The sequence below is a fragment of the Drosophila virilis genome, chromosome X, assembly GCF_030788295.1.
Source record: "Drosophila virilis strain 15010-1051.87 chromosome X, Dvir_AGI_RSII-ME, whole genome shotgun sequence".
Lineage (NCBI taxonomy): Eukaryota > Metazoa > Arthropoda > Insecta > Diptera > Drosophilidae > Drosophila > Drosophila virilis.
This window is the reverse complement of record NC_091543.1, coordinates 15,500,665-15,523,878: the sequence shown is the minus strand read 5'-3', so window position 1 is coordinate 15,523,878 and position 23,214 is coordinate 15,500,665. Positions and strand designations below refer to the sequence as shown.

Sequence of the window (23,214 nt, the reverse complement as noted above, 5' to 3'; positions counted from 1 at the left end):
CAACTTTTGCCCCAAAAAAGCCAAACTCAAACACAAGCTCAGCCCGCCCCGCACCCTGTTCACAATATTGATGAGCCATTGGGGCATTTGTTTAACTTTTTACCATGTTGCTCTGTAATGTGTTTATTTATATATATACATATATATGTATGTATGTCTACGCTCTGTTCGCCTTGCCTCTGGCTCTGTCCGCCGCCCGCCCTCTGCCTACAGTTGCTCAGCATTGTCCTCGAGGATCTGATCATGCCGTTCCATGGCCGTATACGAATTGCAATTGTCTCGTTCTCGCTCTCGCTCCCACTCTCGTTCACGCTCCCGCTCCCGCTGTCTGCTTGTCAGTCCAGTTGCTCTAGCTGGATGCGACTGTGACTGGGGCAGCGGCGGCGGCGGCTGCTTGGGCCGCATGGGGCGCCGACGCTGGGCCATTGCCTCGGCGCTGAGATTGCTCAGCGCCATCAGCTGCTGCCTGTGACGCTCATCAAAATTGTAGCCCTGCTGGTCATCCTGTCTGCTGTGCTCGCGCTCCTCCTCGGGTGCTTGGGTGCAGCTGAAGAACTTGCCCAGGCTGGTGCACATCTCGCAGTGCAACTGGTTGCCAAGTCCAAGCACAGCGCCTGCTTTATAGCACCGGCCCCATCGGCTGGCCGTGATTAAGTGTTCCAGCTGATAGCAACACAGTTGACTGACAGTCGACTGACAGCTGTTTTTATCCGATTAGACGATCTCCGATGGCTTCGCCGGGTGACGCACAGCGGCCATTTAATGGCTTTGCCGGAGCAGCTAAGCAGTTGGACGACAGCTCTTGGCATCGACGGCATGTGGAGGCACATTCTGAGCCGCATTTTCTGCTGCTGCATCAGGCACACAGCTGATGCGGAACTCTCCAGGAATGCGGTATCGACGCTCACCTTGGAAATTGTCATCGTCGATGAGGAGCTCGACAATCCCATGGTGAGTGCCGTTGAACTGAATCGTATCGCCACCTGGCCCAATTCAATGGTACTCTAAATTCTAACTCGATTAAATGAGATAAGCAGGCGTATACTTAATAAAAACAAATATTCTTATAGAATGCGTCGTCGGCAGCCTCTGGATAGGGGTCAACTCTTGGACACTAGATCTTAGATTAAATAGGCCATCATTTTCGATAACTGAAGAAAACGCTTTGCACAAATCATAATTTATCAAAAATGTCGTGCATCGAAGATTATTAAAATGACGAATGTCCTTTGCGGAACTTGTTCTAGGCAAATCTTGACCTGAGTACGCATAACATATTCCGCTGCCTGCTTAAATTCTCTTCTCAAGAATAAAACCATATCATTTTCAGTTTATCATATTACTTGTCGATATATCGTGTCATTTCTATAATATCGATAGATAACGACTTTGGGACATGGTTTATTACATATGGCATTTTTTTTACTGGACTTGGCCTGGGTGAATTTAATCCTGAGTAAATCGTAAACGTTTCTGCCTATTTTCCAAATATCGATAAATGTCGATTTGGAGACTTGTTTTATTTTAAGCTTTGTATTTACCATTTCAGGGCGATATTTCTAGAAAATCGATAAGTTTCGATTTTGAGATTTAGTTTTTTATGCATAAAAAAATGGGGAATAGAACATTCGCGAGTTCTTCGATTAGGCGAATCTTAACCTAAGTAAGGCTTAAATGTATCTCTGCTTGCTTTTAGGCAACTTACATTTTTAAATATCGATAAAAATCGATTTTAAGACATGGTTTTTCATGCATACAGGCCCAATATGGGAACAGATTCATGATTAAATCTAGAGCCCTGTGCTTTGGTCTGAGCTCACATTTGTGTGGCATATTTAAGTCCACCCGAGCTATTTGCGAAGACGTGTGTGTGCGTGTGGAAGCTGGAATGATTGTTAAAAGTAAATTGGCACTGTGTTTAGTGTATCTGCTAGTCGAGCACTCCCGATCGCTTGATATTCCTTTCCCATCCATTTGATCAAACTTTAGTTAAAACAAAGGCAAAGGCAAGGCAAAACTCATGCCCATTTCTGTTTTTGAAAAAGAATTATGTTCAATTGGGATTGATGGTCATTTTCTAGCCCAGATAGAAACTGGGCTATCAAAAAGTTGAGCCCAACCAGACAGGAATATAATTTGCCATTATCGACTTATGGACTTAATCAGCTATTAAATTTCGCGCTTAGGCATCAATTTTTTGTTGGGGCGCGATAAGGAGCTGCCTGCCGCAGCCCTTGAACATTATCCTGGTCGCTAAAATGAAACCTGAGAGACGCCTTTCCGGTGCCCCGCCACATGCTCCACATCCGGCACTTCCGCAGCTGCTTTCGTTGCTGCTGCTCCTGCTCCTTCTCTTACTGCGCCTGTTTATGTTTTTATTCTGGGCGGAGCGGGCAGCTCCTTCATATTTTTGGTTGGCAGCCATCAATCAATGGAAGCCGCTTGAAGTTCACGCTCTGAATGGCCACTTAAATGCCATAAAATGCGGAAATTAATGCACTCCAAAGCATTCAAATAGATGGCGGTTAAGGGGGCTGGATGAGGAGGGGGTGGCGAAGAGGGAGGAGCAGGTTAGCTCTGCTCTATATAGCGGAATCAAGTCCTTAACGTTGATGGCGCTCGCGGGCCACTCTGATGATTAATTGATGGAATTCCTCGAGTGCCTCGGCACAAAACACACCCACAAGCAGTTCCGTCAGCGGTTGGCCGGGGGTCGACTTTGACTTTGCTCCCTTCTAACCGTGATGGGCCCTGTTAATGGCAAACCATTGAGCAGTTAAAAGCGCGAGATTAGCATTTCCCTCGCCTAGTCGTAGACTGGTGAGCTGCTTTGACAAACCCCCGCCACCGACTTCGCCTCCACCCCCTTGTCCGCGTTCGCGTTCGCGTCCGCCTCCCGTTTGTAGCTGCCTCAAGTGGCCTTTGGGCGGCGGCTCGCCAAGGTGTGGCACACGCCAAGAATAATGGGGGGCCTGGCCGGTGCTATGTGTATATTATTTCCGCAGACATTTTGGCGCCGTCAACTCAATATGGAGCACACGACCCTCGCCTCACTCAATCCAGCCCCCATTTACAACTTCCGCCTGCTGCTGCGAGCATTCGCCATGAATCGTATTAGCTGGCGCATTATCCTTACTAACCGCAAATAGTCTGTCATTTGCTATGATTGATTGACTGACTGACTGATTGATTGATTGATGTGGATGCCGCGCTGGGCGCAAGCAGGCAGCTGTTGTGGGCGTGGGACAGCATTGCTCGGCTCGGCTCGGCTCGACTCAGCCAGGAATGCGTTTAGCAGCACTCGTGGCGCCATCTGTGCTTCAACAAGCGCAACTCAACACAGTTTCTGTGCGCCAAGCTTTACAAGTTTACCACACCAAATACAGGGAAATTTTGTACACCGGTTTGTGGCTCAGTTGCACCTGGTGGCTGTCTGAGCTAGGCGCTTGAGCTTTCTTAAGCTTCTTGCAAAGCTGTTGCCAAGGATTATTCAAAGAAAATATACTTTTGTTTAAAAAATATAAGAACACAAGATTTAATTTAAAGAAATTAATACAATTATTCAGTTATCGAAAAAATACCTTATGCAAAAAGAAAAAGTTGATTTAAAAAACTTTTTTTATGCGAGTGTATAGGGTAGTACAGTTATATCCCGATCCCTATGTATATGCAAAATCTTCACACTTTCTGGTTCTATGGAAAAAGTCAGCTAGAAATTTGTTTTCGTAATGGAAACTTTGTTTTGAAACAAATCTCAACTTAATCTTGCGGTTTCGCATGAAATCGGTCTACAATATTATTAACTATATATATTTTTACGAACAACCGATCGGATGTAAAGCGAAAGAAGAAACGCTTCCTATAGTTCCTGTCAAACTACTAATTCATCTTAGCTTAAATTCTGACAGCTGTCAAGGAACGTTGCTGCCACCTGGCGTTGGCGTTGCCACCTTTGCATGTCATTTTGACACTTTATTTAAAAAAGATGGAATTAATAAGGTGAAAATAAATTTAATGGCGCTTTAAAGTAGAATTTACAGGTCGAGCTTGCATAAATCAGAATATTATCCTTAAGCTGGGGTGTGTAATTGTCTGGTCTGCTTTAATTTTCTTATTGTATTTTTATATGAAAAAGAATAAGAAACCATAAATAATAATACTGATGTGTCATGTGCTGATAAACTTAGCCATTCGATTATTTGCACATGATTTCCGTCGTTTAAGTAACTTCAAGACCATTTACGAAACCTTCCTGGATCTCTTGCTCTCTCTCTCTCTCTCTCACACACACACATATTCATACGGCTTTCACTTTCTTATTTTGCAGTTAACGGAGCTCGAACAACGCGTCATCGAAGCGGAAGAACGCGCCGAGGAAGCTGAAGATAAGGTAAGCCATTAAATGACTGACAGTTAGCTGGCAACCAACCCCAACCGACCCCCGACCGACCCTATAGCCTGCGACTGGGCACAAAGGATATTAAAACAAGGGTAGCATCCTTGGCATCCAGACGGCAGGCATCAGAAGCCGCGTCTGGGCCTCATTAGAGGCCAGTTTAAAGCATTTAAGCGTGTGCGGCATTTACATGACAATGCGACCATCGGCCATCACAGCCGGGATCACAGCTGCTTTAATACTCTGTAAAGTAGAGGTAGCCAGGGTATATTGCCATGCTGCACGGTTCGATTTTGTCCAAGTCGTATTGCACTATTATTTAAACATCGTTAATAAAGCCAATTAGGTTTGCCACTCCCACTTTTACCACGTCCACTTCTGCCCTCATGCGTTGAAAAATGCATTAAAAGGCACAGTTTGGAAGTCATTGTTGGGTTTTTTCTCACAGTATGTTTACAGATGTGTTCACAGTTGTGGTCACAGTTGTGGTCACAGTTTTGTTCACAGTTGTGGTCACAGTTTTTGTCACAGTTTTGGTAACAGTTTAAGCAGCACACTTAGTCTATTCTGGTTAATGCTTTACAGTTTGAAATTCACATAGATGAATTACAGTTCTAGCATCTACGTTATGTGACTCATTTTCTGCGCCCCAAATCGCAAAAGTCTGTATGACATACAATTTAGAGGCACAGTTGGAAATGTACAGTTTTGGAGTCACAGTTTTGTGAAATGACTCTGAAAGGTAGCCTCAAGGCATAAGCCAAAACCACAAGGCCACGTTAAGGAAACCTTGTTATTTCACAGTTTTAGAGTCGCATTAAAGTCACCGTTTTGGAGCCACTGTTCGTTGTTATAGTTTTAGAGTGCCTAAAGAGCTTTATTTTAAGCAGTTCTTACCTATTTGAATCTTAGTAATCGACTGAGCCCAGAGTATTGCACAGTCGGGCACATTCAAGCGCAGCGCTGTTTTTTACTTGTTTTTCATGGTTGCGGCTGGACTCGGGGGCAGACAGCGACACGAACTTTTGGCACATGCGGGCAAACAAGCGACCGACCAACAAACCCAAGCGACAACAAAATGTTGTCGCCAACTGTCCCCAGACGCGGCTCTGCACAATACATAAATCGTCTTCCGTTCCAGAGCCCGGAAATACGCATTAATGCAATGCTGCGTACGCCGTCCACTGGCCAAAGCCATCCCCTACCCTTCGCCAAAAACCAACCGCAACTGCCACGCCCCACCGCGGCCCTTCGGCCCAACGTTTATTGAAGTTCGTGTGCTTGCAAGTGATGCTGGGCTTTTGCCTCCCCAGTCCCCTTTTCACCTAGCCCCTGCTCAAAAGCAGACTACACAAAACTACCCCGAATGCAAGCAAAAAGCGCCCAAGCCCCTCCCACTCCACCCAACCCCACCCCACCCCACCCCACCCCACCCAACTCGACTCGACTCGACGCGTTTTCAATATCAAATGCGCATTGTTTGCATTAACAAGTCCCGAGGGGCTTTTGGCTTTACCTACGCAACAGCCCAACCACGCACCCCTCTCTCTTGCTCTCAATCAGACCCCCCCCCCCTCCCTTCTCGCCCCCCGACTCCAACCACCATGCCTGTTGCCCAAAAAGCAGGCGAAATGCAAATATTTTCCAAGTTCCAGGCAGTTTTATCTCTCGACTGGGCCCCTTTGGCTTTAGCTTTACCGTTACCGCTGCCAACCACTGTGACAAATTGAATTCTTGTTACTTTGTTTGCGCCGAGATTAAATTCATGTACAAACACGTGGCTGTTAACTAGCTGCGAGCCGGGCGAACGACTACGACTCGAGCCCAGGGGTTGCAAGCCTTTGTTGGGCTTTCAGCAGCTGCCCGAACTCGTTTAAAACAGCAGCTTGCGAGTCGCTAACAGGCTCATTACTTATGCTTCAATTAGACAGCGCCGTGTCGGTCCTTTAAGCTGGTTCAACCATTATAAACTATTAGCCATGACCCACGACAAGCTGGCTGTTAAGGAGTGGAAGCGAATCGCAGCTGGAAATCAAGTTCACAATTAACATTGGCGTCTTCAAATAAACCAGAGCAGGAAGTTAAGGGCTTGGACGCCCTTTTCGACAAAGTCAAGATAAATAATATGCCCAGGTTATACGATTTACGTGAAGTGTAATACTAGAGCTACTATAATTTTCATTTGTTTTGGCTGACTGAGCAACTTCCACCCATGTTCCGCTTGTGTTGGTGGATTTAGCAGTCTCAGTGAATACATGTGTAATTCTGGAAAAAAAAAAACTTTGACCACAACAATGAAAAGAACTTTTGTCTCTTGATGCGAAAACTAATAATAATTAATATATTAAATATATTATAATCGGAAGTCGTTCAATTCATTAGCTACTTAAACAATAAATCGCATTAGTCCTGTATGAGCTTTGATAGAACAACGTTCCCTGACCCTGCGTAGACCCCGGCAGAGCGTATTAAAATCTTAATCCATTCCTAATTGCATTTCCACCTCTTTGTCTCATGCCAATCAAATAACTTATGCATTGAAAAGTAAGAATACAAACATAAACACACTTGAATTTGGCCCCACGCCCGGCAATTAAGTGCATGTCCCTTGGCTGTAGGAAGTGCGGCAGCTCGACTTCGTATGGGGCGGGCAGCCTATTTGCGGCTCGGCGAGCGCTGTCTTTAAAATGCCTTTAAAGTCCTTTCGATTTTTGTTGCATACGCAAAGGCGCACATGGCACACATTGCTCAGTGTTGCAAAACGCTGACAATGCGACCAAAACATGATGAAACGCGCGCGCGTGCGTGCATATGGCAAACACAACAAAGACGCCAACTGCATGTCAAACAGTTTGGCTGAACAGTGCCGCTAAAACTGTAAGCGCAATTTCGGTGGTTGCTTCGCCTAAAGCCTGACAGCAGCTGCCAAAGAGAGCAAGAGGGCGACAGAGAGAGCGTACTGCGAGCAAGAGAGCGCCTGTGACTCTTTAGCTGTGTGTGTACGTGTGCGTGTGTTTCCAATTGTTTTTTATGACTGCAATCAAGGAACGTTTTATCGAGCAACTGCAGCGAGAGTTTTACCCTAAGCTGCAACCTTGTAGTTGCCAGCTGTGTACAGGATATCACATCGAACAGGAGCTGCCAGAGGGGCAGCGGAGGAGCGGAGGCGTTGTCAAGAATCAAAAGAAAGCCAAAAGTGAAACAACCACCGAAAAAAAAGCTGACTGACTGACTGACTGAGAGAACGCGAACGAGCACGAACGAGTGTACGAAAGCAAGCGGCCCACTAAAGCAGCGTAACATAGAGCACAGCGCAAGAGTTGTGCAAAAGAAGACTTGTAGCTGCTCCGACGCTGCTGCACAGGCTGCGTTTTATTATTTTCCGTTCCATTTGTTTAAACAATTTTACTCAAAGCCAGCAGCAACAACAATAAACAAAGACATGATTGGAGCAGAGTAAAGAAAATAAAGAAGAATTATTCGGTGCATAGTAAAAGGCGCGCGGGGTGGCAACAAACGTTCCAAATACATAACCGTTCAAAACTATGTGGCAACTCCAAGACAAGAACAACAAAAAGCAAAAATTAAAAAAAATACATATATAAATTGTGTTTGCATGAAGTGCGTAAAAATAATTAAATTTGGCTATAAAATAAAAGCTTGCAATAGTGTTTGCGTGCGTGTTTGAATGGAAGTGTGTGTGTGTCGCTTGTGCGTGCGTACCTAAAGGCAGCCAAATGTACCAAATATAGTATATTTTAGGCCGAATTTGGCATTGTGTTGCGCAAAAATATACAAAAACCTACAAACACACACAAAGCGGCCATTCACATGTACAGCGTGCATGTGCGCTCCCATGTGCGTGTGTGTGCGTGTGAGCGAGCGAGTGAGTGAGTGAGTGAGTGCCACCCCACGCTGTGTATTGGCGTTTGCGAGAGACTGGGCAGGGGGAAGAGCAGCAGCGAGAGCGAATGCAGGAAGAGAGCGCGCCTGCTGGACGTCGTGAGAGCGCGCGCACATGTCAATGACAGACAGCTGACTGGCAGAGTCACAAAGCAAAAATGGAAATAACTAAAAAAGCAAAAAAAAAAAACACTAAATAAGAAAGCAGCAAATAGCTAAGCAGACAACAATAAGCGTGTGTGTGCGTATGTAAATTGTGACTAAAACTATCTGAAGGAGAGCAGCAGCAAGAAAAGGCACAAATAGCAACAGCAACAACAACAAGCGCGTCTTACACATGCCAACATATCAAAATAGAGACACACACACACACACACACACACACACAAGAAACGTCCATTTACAACAACAAAGCGACTGCAATAACTCATGTATACATGCATAGGCTTATATTAGAGAATTAATTAATACAAATACAACAAGAACAATAACAACAGAAACAACAACAGCAACAACAGCAACAACAACAACAACAACAACAGCAGCAACATCAGCTGCAAAAGTAAAGCTAAGCTTTCGGACTCTGTCGCTGGCTGGCTGCTGTTGCTCTCGGCATTGCCAGCAGCGTTTATAGCTAACCGGGCATTGCCAGACGCAAATGCCGCTACAGCAGCGAACGCGTCAATAACAACTGCCACTAGTACAAATAAGAAGAAGAACAACAACAACAACAATAACAGTAAATTGGTTATTAACCCATAGGCTGAGCAGTGTCATAAAATGTTGCCCTGTCGCCGCGTGGCTGCCAAGCGTCGCCGCTGTTGCGTTTGCTGCCGCCACAAACAAAGACAATGCGTACAGCGGCAGCTGCACTAGCTGCACGAGAATATGAGCCAAAACTCCCTCCGCCCACCCGCTTTGGCACACAACTCAAGACAACTCAAGACAACGACAACAACAACAACAACAGCAACAACAACAACGACAACGATAAAGACTTCAACATTGAAAACGTGCAACGAACCAGTTTTATGAATGGATAACTATAGGAAAAAGGTAAGCGATTGATCGCGTTTCAATTTATCGCTTATATATATATATAGGAGCCGTCAATTTTTCAGTAAAGACTAAAACTTATTCCCCGAATATGTACATTAAAGCTGTGCGAAAGTTTTCGCAGCTCAAAATGTATTTGTAAGTTTGGCAAAATTGGCAAGTTTCAGAAATCTCAAAGTATTATTGTGCATAAGAAACATGCAAATGACTTAATGAATATTTTGAGTTATATTTTTTTTTAACCTATAATAAGTTAAAGCCTCGAAATGAGTTCAAAAAGAGACAAATCTAATCTTATAGTTTGGAAAGTATTCGAGAAAACTCATTGGAAACCCAATCCTTTATTTGGAAATTGTTTTAAAAAGTAAATATTATATATTAAATATCCAAAGTTGTTCCAAAAAACTTTATAAAAAGAATTCCCTATATTTTACAATTCACCCAAAAAAAATCTCTACAGAGTTAGTCTAGAAATCCCATTCCTTCGAAAATCCAATAGAAACCCACGCCCATAAAAACCATATCAGTTTTAAAGATATTGAATAATATCCTTTCTCGTTGGTTAAAAAATGGAAATAAGCTCAACATCTTTTGACTTAGTCTCAAGCTAATGAATATTAGCTTATATTAGAATAAATCAAAGCATCTAAGCTATCTTATCGCCCAGCTAATTACCGAAAAGAATGTCAGCTAATATTAGCTTAGCTCCTAAAACTAAATGACTTTCAAAACATTTTTGAAATTCTCGTTCCGAATGGGACGCCCACCTGGCTGCCACAGCCACGGCGTTGCATGATCGGATCAAGGGGCAGCAGCTACATTTCCCCCATAAAACCGCATAACAAATTTATATTCATTTTATGTTTCGTACATATGAGTTGGCTAAAATTAGGGCCCAGTGCCCATCCGAATATCCCTCAATTTCTGCTTCAAAATCAACGCATGACATTCGAAAGAAAAAAGAAGAAATTCAAATTTATGTCACATTTCAAAATCGCCCAGCCGTGATGTACATCATTTATGACGCCGCCGCGCCCGACTCCATGCCGCCCCCTTTGCGACTAAGCGAGGTTAGCTGCAAATGAAATTCAATTAAAAATTTCGCATTTCGTATTTGAACTTTTAACCTTTTCAGGGAATTGGGTCAATCTGTTGATGGGATTTTTCAATTATTTAGCCACTTATCTGAGAGTCGTCATCTCTTTGTGGCGTTTTGTTTTCTGTTTTCTGTTTTCTGTTTGTTGCCCCATCTGTGGCGCCTCCGCGCTGCGTTGCCTAGCTCATCAAAAGCACTAACACTGCAAAATCAATTAACGTGCAACGTGGGCGCAGCACCAGCAACATCAGTTGCAACCGCCAGTTGCATGAGTTGATTGATTGCTTGTGGCAGCTAACAGCAGCAGCGCCCCCTCTCTCCCTCTCTCTGGCCCATTAGCTGTCAATTGACGCGGCAGCTTGCAGCTTGCAGCTTGCGAGCTGCATTCACTGCTTGGACACGTGCCAATCTCAAGAGACGCCTCCAAGTGCAGCTATCGCCACATTCTCCTCCACATCGGCCCATACCCCCGCCGCCGCACTTGCCTTCACCTCGAGACAATCTCCGCACAGTGGCCATTTATCTTTTTGTAAACAAAGCGCATGGATGATTAGATAGAGACAGCAACAACAAACAGTTACTCGTCCTGCCTCTCCTGCCCCTCCTTCCACTGCTTCTAGTTCGTCTCCCTGCTATGTGGGCCAAGCGCTGATTGCATTCGCCGGTTGACTCACTAATGCATTTCGCCAGACGCTCGAACTTGGCTTTCAGTCACCCTACACATTTGGGGAGCTTTGGTTTATGCGAGCAATACAAATGCTGACGAGAGTTGATTATGAATAAATCAGATTTAAAACATGCGTTTGCATGTTCTAGCCAAATCTTTTCTCAATGGATATACAATAATTTGTTAACGAAAGATCGATGCCATAATTGTTATTTTCTCTCCCTGACTGAGAATAGAAAAAACTGAATAGGTATATGGGTTGGCTTAATTCAAGATAAAGTCTAAATTCACTAACTTTTTCTTATTCACCATGTAAGAACTTTTTACAGCTGTTATTTAAATATATTTTTAACAGAAATGTTAAACTGTTTCACATTTAGCATATATATTTTTCAGCCACTTGCTGTAGTGTATGCGAAGTTCGTATATGTCCATTCAATTTGCTTATACCCCTTTTTTCACTATGATTATGCATAAAAGTTCACAGAATGAAGAGAAAAGCAAAGCGCGTTGGCGTTTGCCTCTTTTTGTTGTTGTTTATTTTGTTGTTGTTGTTGTTGTTGTTGTTGTTGTTGTTGCTGTTGCTTTTGTTGAATTAATGATGCATGCATCCGTCATCAGAGTGCAGCGCAGACGATGACGTTGACGTTGACGTCGACAGCGACGGCGCCACTTTCGCTTGAAGCCGCCTCCGCAGCGGCCGCCCACTCGCAGTTGGCCCTCGCGGTCGGCGTCGCTGCCCTGGCTGTTGCACATTTGAAAAATGTAATGTGCTGCTGCTTTTTTTCTTCTTTTCGATTTAAGTGGTCTTTTTCTAGTTGCTGTTGTTGTTGCTGCTGCTGCTGCTGCGGCTGCTGCTGCTTTTCTTTATTTAAAACTCATCCGCAAGTCGACGACATCATTTGGCGCGAGCTGCCTCCACATTAATATGCATTTAAAAATAGCGGGCCGTTGTGCTGCTGCTCCATGCAACAGTTGCCGCATGTGAATGATGTGCCACATCGCGCTGCCAGATACTTTGTTGCAGCCAGCTTTGAGTTATGGCCGAGATGCGATCCATACGAATGCGCGTAATGGCGCTTTAAGCAGTTACTTATTGGAGACCAACTGCACTTTAACAGCTGTGCAGCGGCATCGGGGGCAACTGTATGTGTGCAGAAGTGGGTGGGGGCGGGAGTGCACGAGGGGCACATTTAACGTTAGCCGTAGGGGTAGCTGTATTTTGGCTGCCAGCCAGTCTAGTCGGGGCGTATCACACCAACACGCTCAAAAGCGAAGGATGTTCTTTGACGTGTTGCATACCCTATAAATAGGCTATATTTGTTGCTGCATGCAAGTGACAAGTGACAGCCACAAACACTTAACGGCAGGTAGTTCATAGATTGACGCAGTTTCTATCTTATATATATGTATGTATAGTGTACACTACACTACAAGATCTCATCTCAGTCTCAAGCTTCAGTATAATACTCGACCCATGCACGTCGAAAGTCTATATCACAGAAGCTTGTCGCATTTACTATCTTCACTTTCCTACAAACAAAATCCTGCAAATTCTTATCAACAGCGAACTATTATATCATAAAGTCCCTATTGATTCCCATTGATTACTTTTAATTGTTTCTCGATTTCAATTAATTAATAATTTTTTTATTAAATCAACATGTTATATTATGCAGCCGCAAGGGTATTTATGCGTCGGCAACGTTTAGATTGTTTTTTGGTTGGGTTTGTTTTTATGGTTTTCGCGTTGGTGTTGTTGTTGTTGTTGTTGCCAGCGTCTAGCCAATAATCTTCATGCTGGCTGGCGCTCTGATGGATGACGAGGACAACAATGAAACTGAGTCATCTCGCAACTCGAAACTCGCAGCTCGCAGCTCGCATCTCATATGGCCAACAATTCCATGCTCAGCTACTGTTTTGTTGCTTTTTAATCAGCCAAATTGTTGACACCAACCGCAAACAATCAGCTAAAGAGCTCCAAGAATCCCGGATTCGAAGTTGCGGCCTGATGCTAGCCAAGCCCGAGCAACATGTTATATAGATGTGCATAGATTTATTTCATGCTCTGAGCTGGGTGCTGGGTACTCTTCTGGGGCGCCAGCTGTGGCAGGAGCTGCAACAATATTTGGTTAACGGCAAAGTTCTCTAGCGGAGCGATAGAGAAAAGGGGTGGGAAGGGGGGTAGGTGGGTGGGGTAGATAAATTGTGCGGCGAGCTGCTGTTCTCAATGTTGTTCCGACACATAATCTGACAACTGACATGCATCTAAGCCCCGCAAACTCCACCACCCCCTCACATCACATCACATCTCTTCATTCTGTTGTGTTCTTCACATGACACGCACTTTTGGCCGGAAGGAAGGCAAAGTGACTGATGTTTGGTCTGTTGGCATCCTCCCACCCGCACGGAATGAAGCTCGCAAAACTTGGCGAAAGTCATTGACACCAGAAAAATGTAAACCGCAAGGTGCTTACAAATCAGGATACCCTATGAAGTGCTGGGATACGATGCAGTGAAATAATCTATGATTTCTTTCTGGTGAAAGGAAAGTTGATTTCTTTTTAAAAGCTCCATCAAAATCAATTCAAAGTTATATATCCAATATATTCATTTTAAAAATTATAATCAAATGTTGTCTAGATACCCTGTACAATTGTGGCACCTTGCAGCATTACAATAAGTCCTATAAAAGCGATATAAAATTACAACAACAAAATGTCAATATTTATCTTGCAAAATATTTAGCTAGTGATCTTATTATCTACCGTTATCCTAACCCTTTAACTATTTATTTGATAAACATTCCAATCGCAGTATTAAAGTATTATTTTAGTATTATATTTATAGCGCACCTTCGCCTTTACTTAATATTTAGCTTAGTCAAAGATCTGTCGTGGATTAAAAACAGGCATTTTTTTAAATCTTATACAAGCTTCTTCCCAAAAATGATCACATATCCTTTGAGACCTTCATATAAAGTATTAAAAGCACAAGTGCCGTTAGCTTTGTCATTCCTGCGTGAGTCATTTGGTATTAATCAGCAGGGTGGTGGGTAAAGTGGTGGTGGGGGGGGAGGCTTGTGTATTACGTATTTTATTGCTATAAATTCCATTTGAACTATGCAATAAGGCAGCCCATTAAAACCAGAAGGAGAGCCAAGAGCCAAAAGCCCAGACGCATTAATGCCCGAATACCGATAACCCATTGAGGCCGAGTGATTTACAAATTTTCCTTTTTTTATATTTTATTGATGTTACAGTTACTCTATACTTTATTATACGCTTATTATTTATTTATTTATGCGCTGCTTGACTTATAATATACATATGCAAGTGTGTGTGTGTGTGCGTGCGCCCAAGTAGTGTGATATATGACATATATTGCAAGATGAATTACCTGCCACCCCGAAATAAAACGCGCTCACACACACACACGTACACGCACACCCACACACACACACACATATACACAAGCTCATGGGCAATGCTTCGTTTCGCTAAAACTTCCCTCGCTCAGCTGTCAACGATAGTCTATGTACCCAACACACACACACACACGCACACACACTTGCACGAATTTCCCACCTCCACGCGCGCGCAAATTTCCCTCGCACTCGCACTTGGTACTTGCCGCCTGCTGCTGCTTGGTGGCTGCTACTTGCCTGGCAGCCGGTTCAGTGCTTCAGAGTTGCTCGACTCGTGCGCGTCGCTTGGCGGCGTTTAACATTTTTCTAACGTTACCGATTGTTGAATTTGAAGAGTCGCTGCTCTTACTTATGTGTTGCATCATTTTCAAAGTGTTATTTGCCAATGTTTGTTCAGTGTTAAATTCACATTTTTTTTTTTTTAATATTTTTGTTGCTTGTATTAAACAGTTTTGCAATACAAGTATTTAAAACCCTTGAAAAGGGGTGCCTAAAAACAACCCTCACACAGCTGCCGCAGCAGCAACAGAACTCGCGATCAGTGACCGCCTACCCTACTCCACCCACCACCACCAAACCGGTTTATGCTCAAAATAGTTTGGCCACGCGAATTATTATTATTATACGCAGAGTTCTTGTGCGTTAGTTGGGAAAACAACCCCCAACCCTTATTGTGCCCAGCACATTATGACAATGAACTTCTGATCTAATAAGAATCGTCATTTGCGTGTTTGTTTTTCCACTAAGGAAAGTAACTATACAAGAGTCTGATTGTGAAAAGAGTGTATCGACAATCCTAGTAAAATGGCAATTGTTAAACTGGAACAGGGTAGCTGCACAACATGCCCAAAATGTACGTAATACCTATTCTTAAATAGATCTAACCCGAATCAAATATTTTTCTTGTCTAACCAAATGTACTCTTAAAATGGGAAAATTACTGATATTATTACACTGATATTGCAAAAGAATAAAACAATTTTCGAACAATTACTTAATTTCCCATATATTTTTCAATTATTTTTCATTGTGCCCTCAATGTTTTCTCGTATTGCACAAATAATTAGATACATTTTAAAAATTCTCAAGATATACAAAATAAAGTATATAAGATGATCTATGTAATATAAATATAGCTATATATCAGATAAAAATCAGTTTGGTTCTTACTGAAACTACAAAGATAAATATCGTAAATTAAGCTTAGGCGGCATCTACATATTATTGGCCGATCTTTGGGCCAGCTATGTCGAGTAGTGTTGGGAAGTGCCATACTATTAAAATCGAATATTTATGAGCAGCAAAGACAAAGAAGATGCAATGAAAAAACTTGCCAAGTGCAAGCGAAATACAAAAAAATTAAATGAAAAAGAAAATACAAAACGAACAAAGCAGCAATGAGAGGGGAAAACTGCTTTTAATTGCTTACAAGTTTTCGTCTGTCTGCTTTTATGTTGTGTATATGTGCCTGTGTGTATCTGTGTGTGTGTGTTTGTTGCAAGAGTTTTCACAGCACCGAACGCATCGTTGAGCTCCTCCAAGGCGACTTTGGATGAAGTTGTCTTTGTTGTTGCTGTTGTTGTAATGGGGGAAAGGGGTCTGTGGCTTCACGCTTAATTGGTTAGCGACATCGAAAAGGTCACGTTTATGAGTTGTGATCAAAAAGTTGGCAGCGCCTTTGCCCAATGCAGTTCAAAGTTCTTTTTAATACGACAAAACTGCGTCTCTTAGTTAATTCTATACAAATAATAGGTAATGGGTGTGTTTCCAATTAATACGTTTTATACATTTGGAAAGCACTTCAAGCTCTTTTCTTATGTATTTAACTATATTTTAATTATATTTATATTAAAACTGGATCTTAAAGTCTCGTATAATTAGAAAATAAACATTAAATCATCAGATATCTTCCAAATATAGATGTACATATTTCAAGCTTAAGCTTAGTCTATTTTTACATGGCGCAACTTTAAGCTTTTTTTTCAATTGCGAGAATTCTTTACACTTTTTTGCTGAAAATTAGTTGAACAGAGACATTAGCGACAGTCTTTCGCTCACCTTCTCATTCTTTCTGACTCTCTCTCCCTCTTATTTACACTTGAATGCACTTTTTGTCATTTGGCCAGGCAACATTTGCACAAAGGCCCTTTTCTAAATTAAAAAAAAAAAAATGAAAAAACAATCACAAAGTTAGGCAAAAGCGAAAACAAAGTGCAATTTGAGGCGGAGGGGACTTTTGGCCAGACGCTTTGCTTTGTGCAGTTTATGGGGTTTCCCCGCCTAATTAACAATGGGCGGGGCCAAGCGCAGCGCCTTTAAAGGCAAATGTGAATTGGGGAATATATGCTTTCTCGATCAGTGGAAAGTGGAAATGATTGTAGTGTGTCTTCAGTTTTAATTTTAGTGAGCTGCCGCACCACTGGCACCACTCGAGCGTAAAAACATCGTTTGCACCACAGCCAAAAGCGGGCAACAAATGAGGCGTGCCGCATGCCACCCACTGTCAGAAACAGTTGGCGCAGCTGTTACAGACTTTGGGGCGTCTGGCCGAATACAAAAAAAACAACAACAAAAAAGTGGAAAATTATTGAAAAGCGCACAAATATCGTTGGCATTTTTCCTGCCATTTTCCTGTTACTTGTCCACTTTCTATGCAGTTTTTTTTTTTTTGTCGCAAAATTGTCGGCATCTTTGCTTTGGTCTCTTGCCGTAGTGTGGAAGGGGCTACGCCTTGCCAGACACAATGCCCCCCGCTGCAGTGGCTGGGCATATTGTTTGCCTTTTGACACTGAACAATGTTGCCATAGATACTTGAGCTGGGCACACTTTAGACATCGTATTCTTAAGATACTTTCGAGTTGTTAAATCTGAAATGCGAGCCATATTCCCAGTCGATGCACGCTGAAAACCCATTTGCCATCTAAGTTCTGAGCATTAGAAAATGCACCAAACTGGTCACACTTTAAAGTTCCGAATTCCCACTTCCATGAAATCCTAAATGGCGGCTATTGGGTTGGGCAAGCTCAAAACTTTTATCAGCAGCGAAACTTTTGTCTAAGTTTATTGTCTGGCAAAGAGCGCTGCAAAGTTCTTTCTACATGAGCCCCCACGCCCCTTTCCGGCTTTGTATCTCGCTGAAAACTGATTAAGTTAAGCCGTCTAAGGGGTGGGCATGCGTGTAGGCCTGGCAGCTGTCGGCCCCAGCTTGCAGTCAAATTACTTGAATTGCATCGAGGACTTAGCTCTTTTAGTTGCCACCTATTCGTAATATAAATTTAAACACAAATTTAAATTGATAAAAATCATAATAATTTTAACAATCAAGAATTTTTATTATTATCATTATCATTGTCATTATCATTATCATTATCATTATCATTATCATTATCATTATCATTATCATTATCATTATCATTATCATTATCATTATCATTATCATTATCATTATAATTATCATTATCATTATCATTATAATTATAATTATCATTATCATTATCATTATCATTATCATTATCATTATCATTATCATTATCATTATCATTATCATTATCATTATCATTATCATTATCATTATCATTATCATTATCATTATCATTATCATTATCATTATCATTATCATTATCATTATCATTATCATTATCATTATCATTATCATTATCATTATCATTATCATTATCATTATCATTATCATTATCATTATCATTATCATTATCATTATCATTATCATTATCATTAGCATTAGCATTAGCATTAGCATTAGCATTAGCATTAGCATTCGCATTCGCATTCGCATTCGCATTAGCATTAGCATTAGCATTCGCATTCGCATTCGCATTCGCATTCGCATTCGCATTCGCATTCGCATTAGCATTAGCATTAGCATTAGCATTAGCATTAGCATTACCACTGTTATTTTTGTTGTTATTATTATCATTTTATTATCATAGCAATTCAATGTGTGCATACACTTGAACATGATTTTTGCTGTGAAAGCGCTTTTAAGGCGTAATTTAATATTAAATGCGCCATAAATTATGCAAGATTTCCCTTTAAAAAATGACACTCGTCAACAGAAGCGACGCGGCAGGCGCAACACTTGACTGACGAGTGCCACTTGTGACGGACTGGAAGGGAAAAAGCATGTAGCATGTAGCATGCAGCACCATCAGCTACCACAATTACACAGAACGTGGCAATGTCCGCGAGATTTTTAATTGTTGCAAGCAGGACGAGTGTGGGAGAGGTCGTAGAAAGATGCGAGTGGTTGAAAAAAAGAGCTTTGAAGGCAGCAACAGCCACGTCGCGTACAATTTGCAACAAGCACATTTTCAATTTCAAAGCTGCCAAAACATGCTGCAAATATTGACATTGACTCTAATGGAAAAATCATCAGGCAGACAGCGGTGACAGCGACGACAACAGTGCCACAAGAAGTTGCAACAGCAGCAGCATCACGCAAATGACTAGCTGCGACATTATGTTGCACAGATCATCTCTATACTTGTATTAAATTAAAATTTCTATGGCAATGCCACAAAACATTTAAAGCCACAACGGAAGCTGCAGGCAGCTAAGTGGCAGCGGCAACGGCAACGCAGCAGCGACTGCGGCAGCTACTACCCCAGACTAAACGACGACGCGTCGCGTGCCAGCGCTGGTTTGGGACAGGGAGAAAGAGAGATGCCGCAGCTGAATGCTGTTTGTGCTGGAGGGAGGACACAGTTTGGGCAGCCAACAATATTTTATGGAGTGTTGTCTAGAGTGGCTGCTCCTGCTGCTGCTTCAGTTGCTGCCGCTTTGTTGACTATAAATAACAATGGAATCATGACTCGAAATTAAACGTCGAAAATGTGGCATGACAACAGGGCGCGGAGAGTGGCAGAGTAAAGTGTGTAAAGGCATGAAGCATATAAAGAATAAGGAGAGTGTGCGGCGGCTATTTGCTCAAGAAGTCAAAGCCACACAAGAAACGCAAATAAAACGAGCGGGTGTGAGGCAAGCACATATGTAAGATGCCCCAAAGATGATGTGCAGCAAAGTGGATGCCAAGTCTCAAGAGGGCGCATGGCGGGAGCAGGGCAATGAAAGCCGAGAGAAATACGGCGTTTAACAGAATGCTACATGTTGCGGCACATTTGTGTAATGTGTATTAACAAATTGCCAAGCGGCGCCAGCAATTTGTACAAACAGAAAAATGACACAGCTCCAACACCCGACCCCATCCATTCCCTTTCTGGCACATTGTAGGGCGAGCGTAATGCAGCTCATGCGAAGAAAAGTCCACAAAACAGCTGCCTAGATAAACAAACAAGCTTGGATTTACTGCTAAAAGCTGTCAAACAGAGTCAATTAATTGACAGGTGGTTGTCAAAGAAGAACAACTGGGGAGACAGACACAAAAAGAGAAAGGGAATAAGGGAAGTTTCTTTAAGATCTTGATAAAATAACAATCAATGCCAACTGGCTGCAAGTCTCATGAGAAAGTCTTGCTTTTTAGACTATATACTCGGCTGCCCTACTGGGGCGTGGCAAATCGAAAAATCTATACCCTGTACAGTTAATATACTCCAAACCTCTCAGCTAGATCACTGGTGACCACTTCTAAACACTTCACAACAATCAAGAATTAAGTCGTTAACAGACTTTAGTCAGCTAATTAGATTTATCTACGTGTACACAACTCTCTCCATTTTCAACTAAAGGTTTAAGTGTTTGATATTTAATAGTGTACTTATTATTTTGACCTCGAGTGTATTTAATTGCAGCAGATTGCAGGCGTTGCGCAGCGCCATCTAGCGTCCACATTAGCGCTCATTACAAATTAATTAATCATCGGCTTTGACAGCAACTTAAACTATGGATAATACCACCCCCACCTCGCACATATCGCGCATACAGCAACTGACTCACCGCAAATGGCCAGACTAGACCGCTCCACACCCAGCCCCCCATCCCTGCTGCGTCCCGCTCCCCTAGCTTTCAGCTTACATACATTTTCCATAACAAGTCACTTGCTGGGCGCCCATTGAAGTGCCCAAACATAATGGGTCGTTGTCGTTAGTCATCTGCCGCAATGACGCTCCTCCCCATACTCCACCCACTTCGCCCTTATCTAGAACTCCCCGTTCCGAGCATTCAACCCTTCAGGCGGTCACAACCTACGCCACTTAATTGCGTCTGTTCATTTAGTAATAAAAACAGGATTCATGCTTGGCAAGAGCACGAGCCAGCAAAATGGAGTTGGCACAAAAATTGGAATGCTGAGCAGCATGAGGGTATTGGCGGGAAGACGCTCTATTTAATGGCTCACTCACTCAATCGGTGACTGACTGAATGGGCGCATTGAATAGTTTTTCCTCACAATTTTCCCATTTTTCATTTGCCTTTCCGACTAGATTATGTCTCTTTGAATAGAAATGATTATTTCCATCCTTGAAATGCCGAACGTGCCCCAACCACCTAGAAAACGCATTAAAAATTCAAATCCAAATTTGGATTCAAATGCTTTCGGAGCAGGCGCCCATAACTAGAGATGAGTATATATTCATTCCCGAACTTATTCATCTTTCGTTCAGCTAACAAATTCGGTTTTTTATTGAGCGAACGAGCATAAGAATTTATACCCTTTCAAAAATGCCTCACGATAAAATGGGTATTATGAATTTTAATATATTTGGGATCTTAGCACTGCGAGGTTAGTCGATCTTGACATAGACAGATAGACGACTGGTCTGTACGTTAATGTATCCAACTATACATCTGTATAAACAGCTTGATCTTAAAAATTAAAAATTTGATAAATATATTGTTGATCATACTCAGAATTATATTAATAGCAATAAATAAAGTATAGATTCTACACAAAGCTCATAATAGTAAGCGTATATGGAACAAATTTTATAATAATACAAATACTTTGTACAAAGGCATATAAGTATCATATAAATGTCTGTATGTCAGTATGTGTGTGTGTGTGTATGTATGGGCGAGTGTGTGTTAGTGTATGCATATATATTTATGTATGCTTATTTGTTTTTGAATGCCAAACGCGGAACAAGCTTATTTGTCGCTGTGCTGCAAATTTAAATATGACGAATTTCTACCAAGTGTCCTTCTCCTCGATTCTCAAGAATTCAAGTAGGCTCTGAAGTTTTTCATGATTAGCTCGCAGTGAAGTGATTTTTTTATTTATTTTTTTTTTTTTGGTATTTTTTTTGTATTTATTTATTGTGTGTTTTTTTCTGTATGTATGTATGTATGTATGTATGTATGTATGTATGTATGTATGTATGTATGTATGTATGTATGTATGTATATATGTATGTATGTATATATGTATGTATGTATATATGTATGTATGTATATATGTATGTATGTATGTATGTATGTATGTATGTATGTATATATGTATGTATGTATATATGTATGTATGTATGTATGTATGTATGTATGTATGTATGTATGTATGTATGTGTGTATGTATGTGTGTATGTATGTATGTATATATGTATGTATGTATGTATGTATGTATGTGTGTATGTATGTATGTATATATGTATGTATGTATGTATGTATGTATGTATGTATGTATGTATGTATGTGTGTATGTATGTATGTATGTATGTATGTATGTATGTATGTATGTATGTATGAATGTATGTATGTATGTATGTATGTATGTATATATTTTCCACCAAGAAGGAATGCATTTTCGAGAAGTGTGAAACGGTCCTCAAATGAATTTGAGGAATTATAATTTTGAGGCCGATCGGATGGTAAGGAAAGAAGTTTCATTTTTATCACAAATATCTCCAAGTTTTGAAAACTTATAGACATCTTACAGCGCTGAAAGGCTGAAAGAAGTTATTTAGAAGAGAGTTTTTAATTGTGTAGGGCACAAGAAAAAAAGAAGCGCTACAGAAAGTATGTGTTACAACAGCTTTTAGTTACGTACAGGGCATATCCCAGTCGTCTACTCTCAAGAAGAGCGCTTTAATTTGATTCATTTATTTTTTCTTGCTATGTCTGCTTCTTTTCCATAATCCGTTTGTGCGTTGAGGCAAATTATTGTGTAGGACTTTGGGATTTGCAGTTAATACAAGCAGCAGCAGCAGCAGGCGACGGCAGACGAGATTTATGTTAAGTGGGCAGACATTGGAGCTAGTCGGGCATCTGGCGGCACTTACTATTCCCTGCTCCTTGCTTATTCCTTACTCTTAGCCCCCAGCCACAGCCCCTTCTGGCTGGCAACTTGCAATAAAAATGTCGTTGCGCCATAAAAATCGAATTGTATCCCATTTTTCTATTTTATTTTTCTGTTGCGCCCGACAGTTGCAGCTGCGCTCAGCTGTAAAGCGTTAGCCCAGTATTTCCCTCCCGAGTGAACCCCTTCGATCTGGAAAAAGTTGCTAGACAAAACTCTTTAACTAAACTGAATAAGCAGTCGGCTTAATGTGGACCAGAACAAGGTATAGACTGCGTTTATGAGACCCAACAGCTGCACAGGACTTGGCACTTCTTTGCAAACACACGTGCCCCTCCCACACACACACGCACACGCACGCACATACTGGCAGCCAAATCTAATCAAATGGCGCAAATTGCCGGATTTGGTTTAACTGACAGAGCGCAGATTTATTTTCATATCCAACATTTGCTCCCACAAGCGA

General features: G+C 41.9%; 1 protein-coding gene across 13 annotated transcripts in view; it reads left to right on the top strand.

Moving 5' to 3' along the window:
• Positions 1-23,214, top strand: part of LOC6635450 (uncharacterized protein CG43867) — a 136,573-nt gene that overhangs the window by 99,422 nt on the left and 13,937 nt on the right. For 11 of the 13 annotated variants that reach the window (XM_015169159.3, XM_015169154.3, XM_015169156.3 and 8 more), the window contains one exon: positions 4,328-4,390. In XM_015169159.3, coding sequence (XP_015024645.1) covers positions 4,328-4,390 — 63 coding nt within the window. Of the gene's footprint in view, positions 1-4,327; positions 4,391-7,741; positions 9,356-14,985; positions 15,399-23,214 lie in introns of those variants that run through there. The other 2 variants (XM_002059016.4, XM_032440150.2) reach the window with 2 other exon arrangements.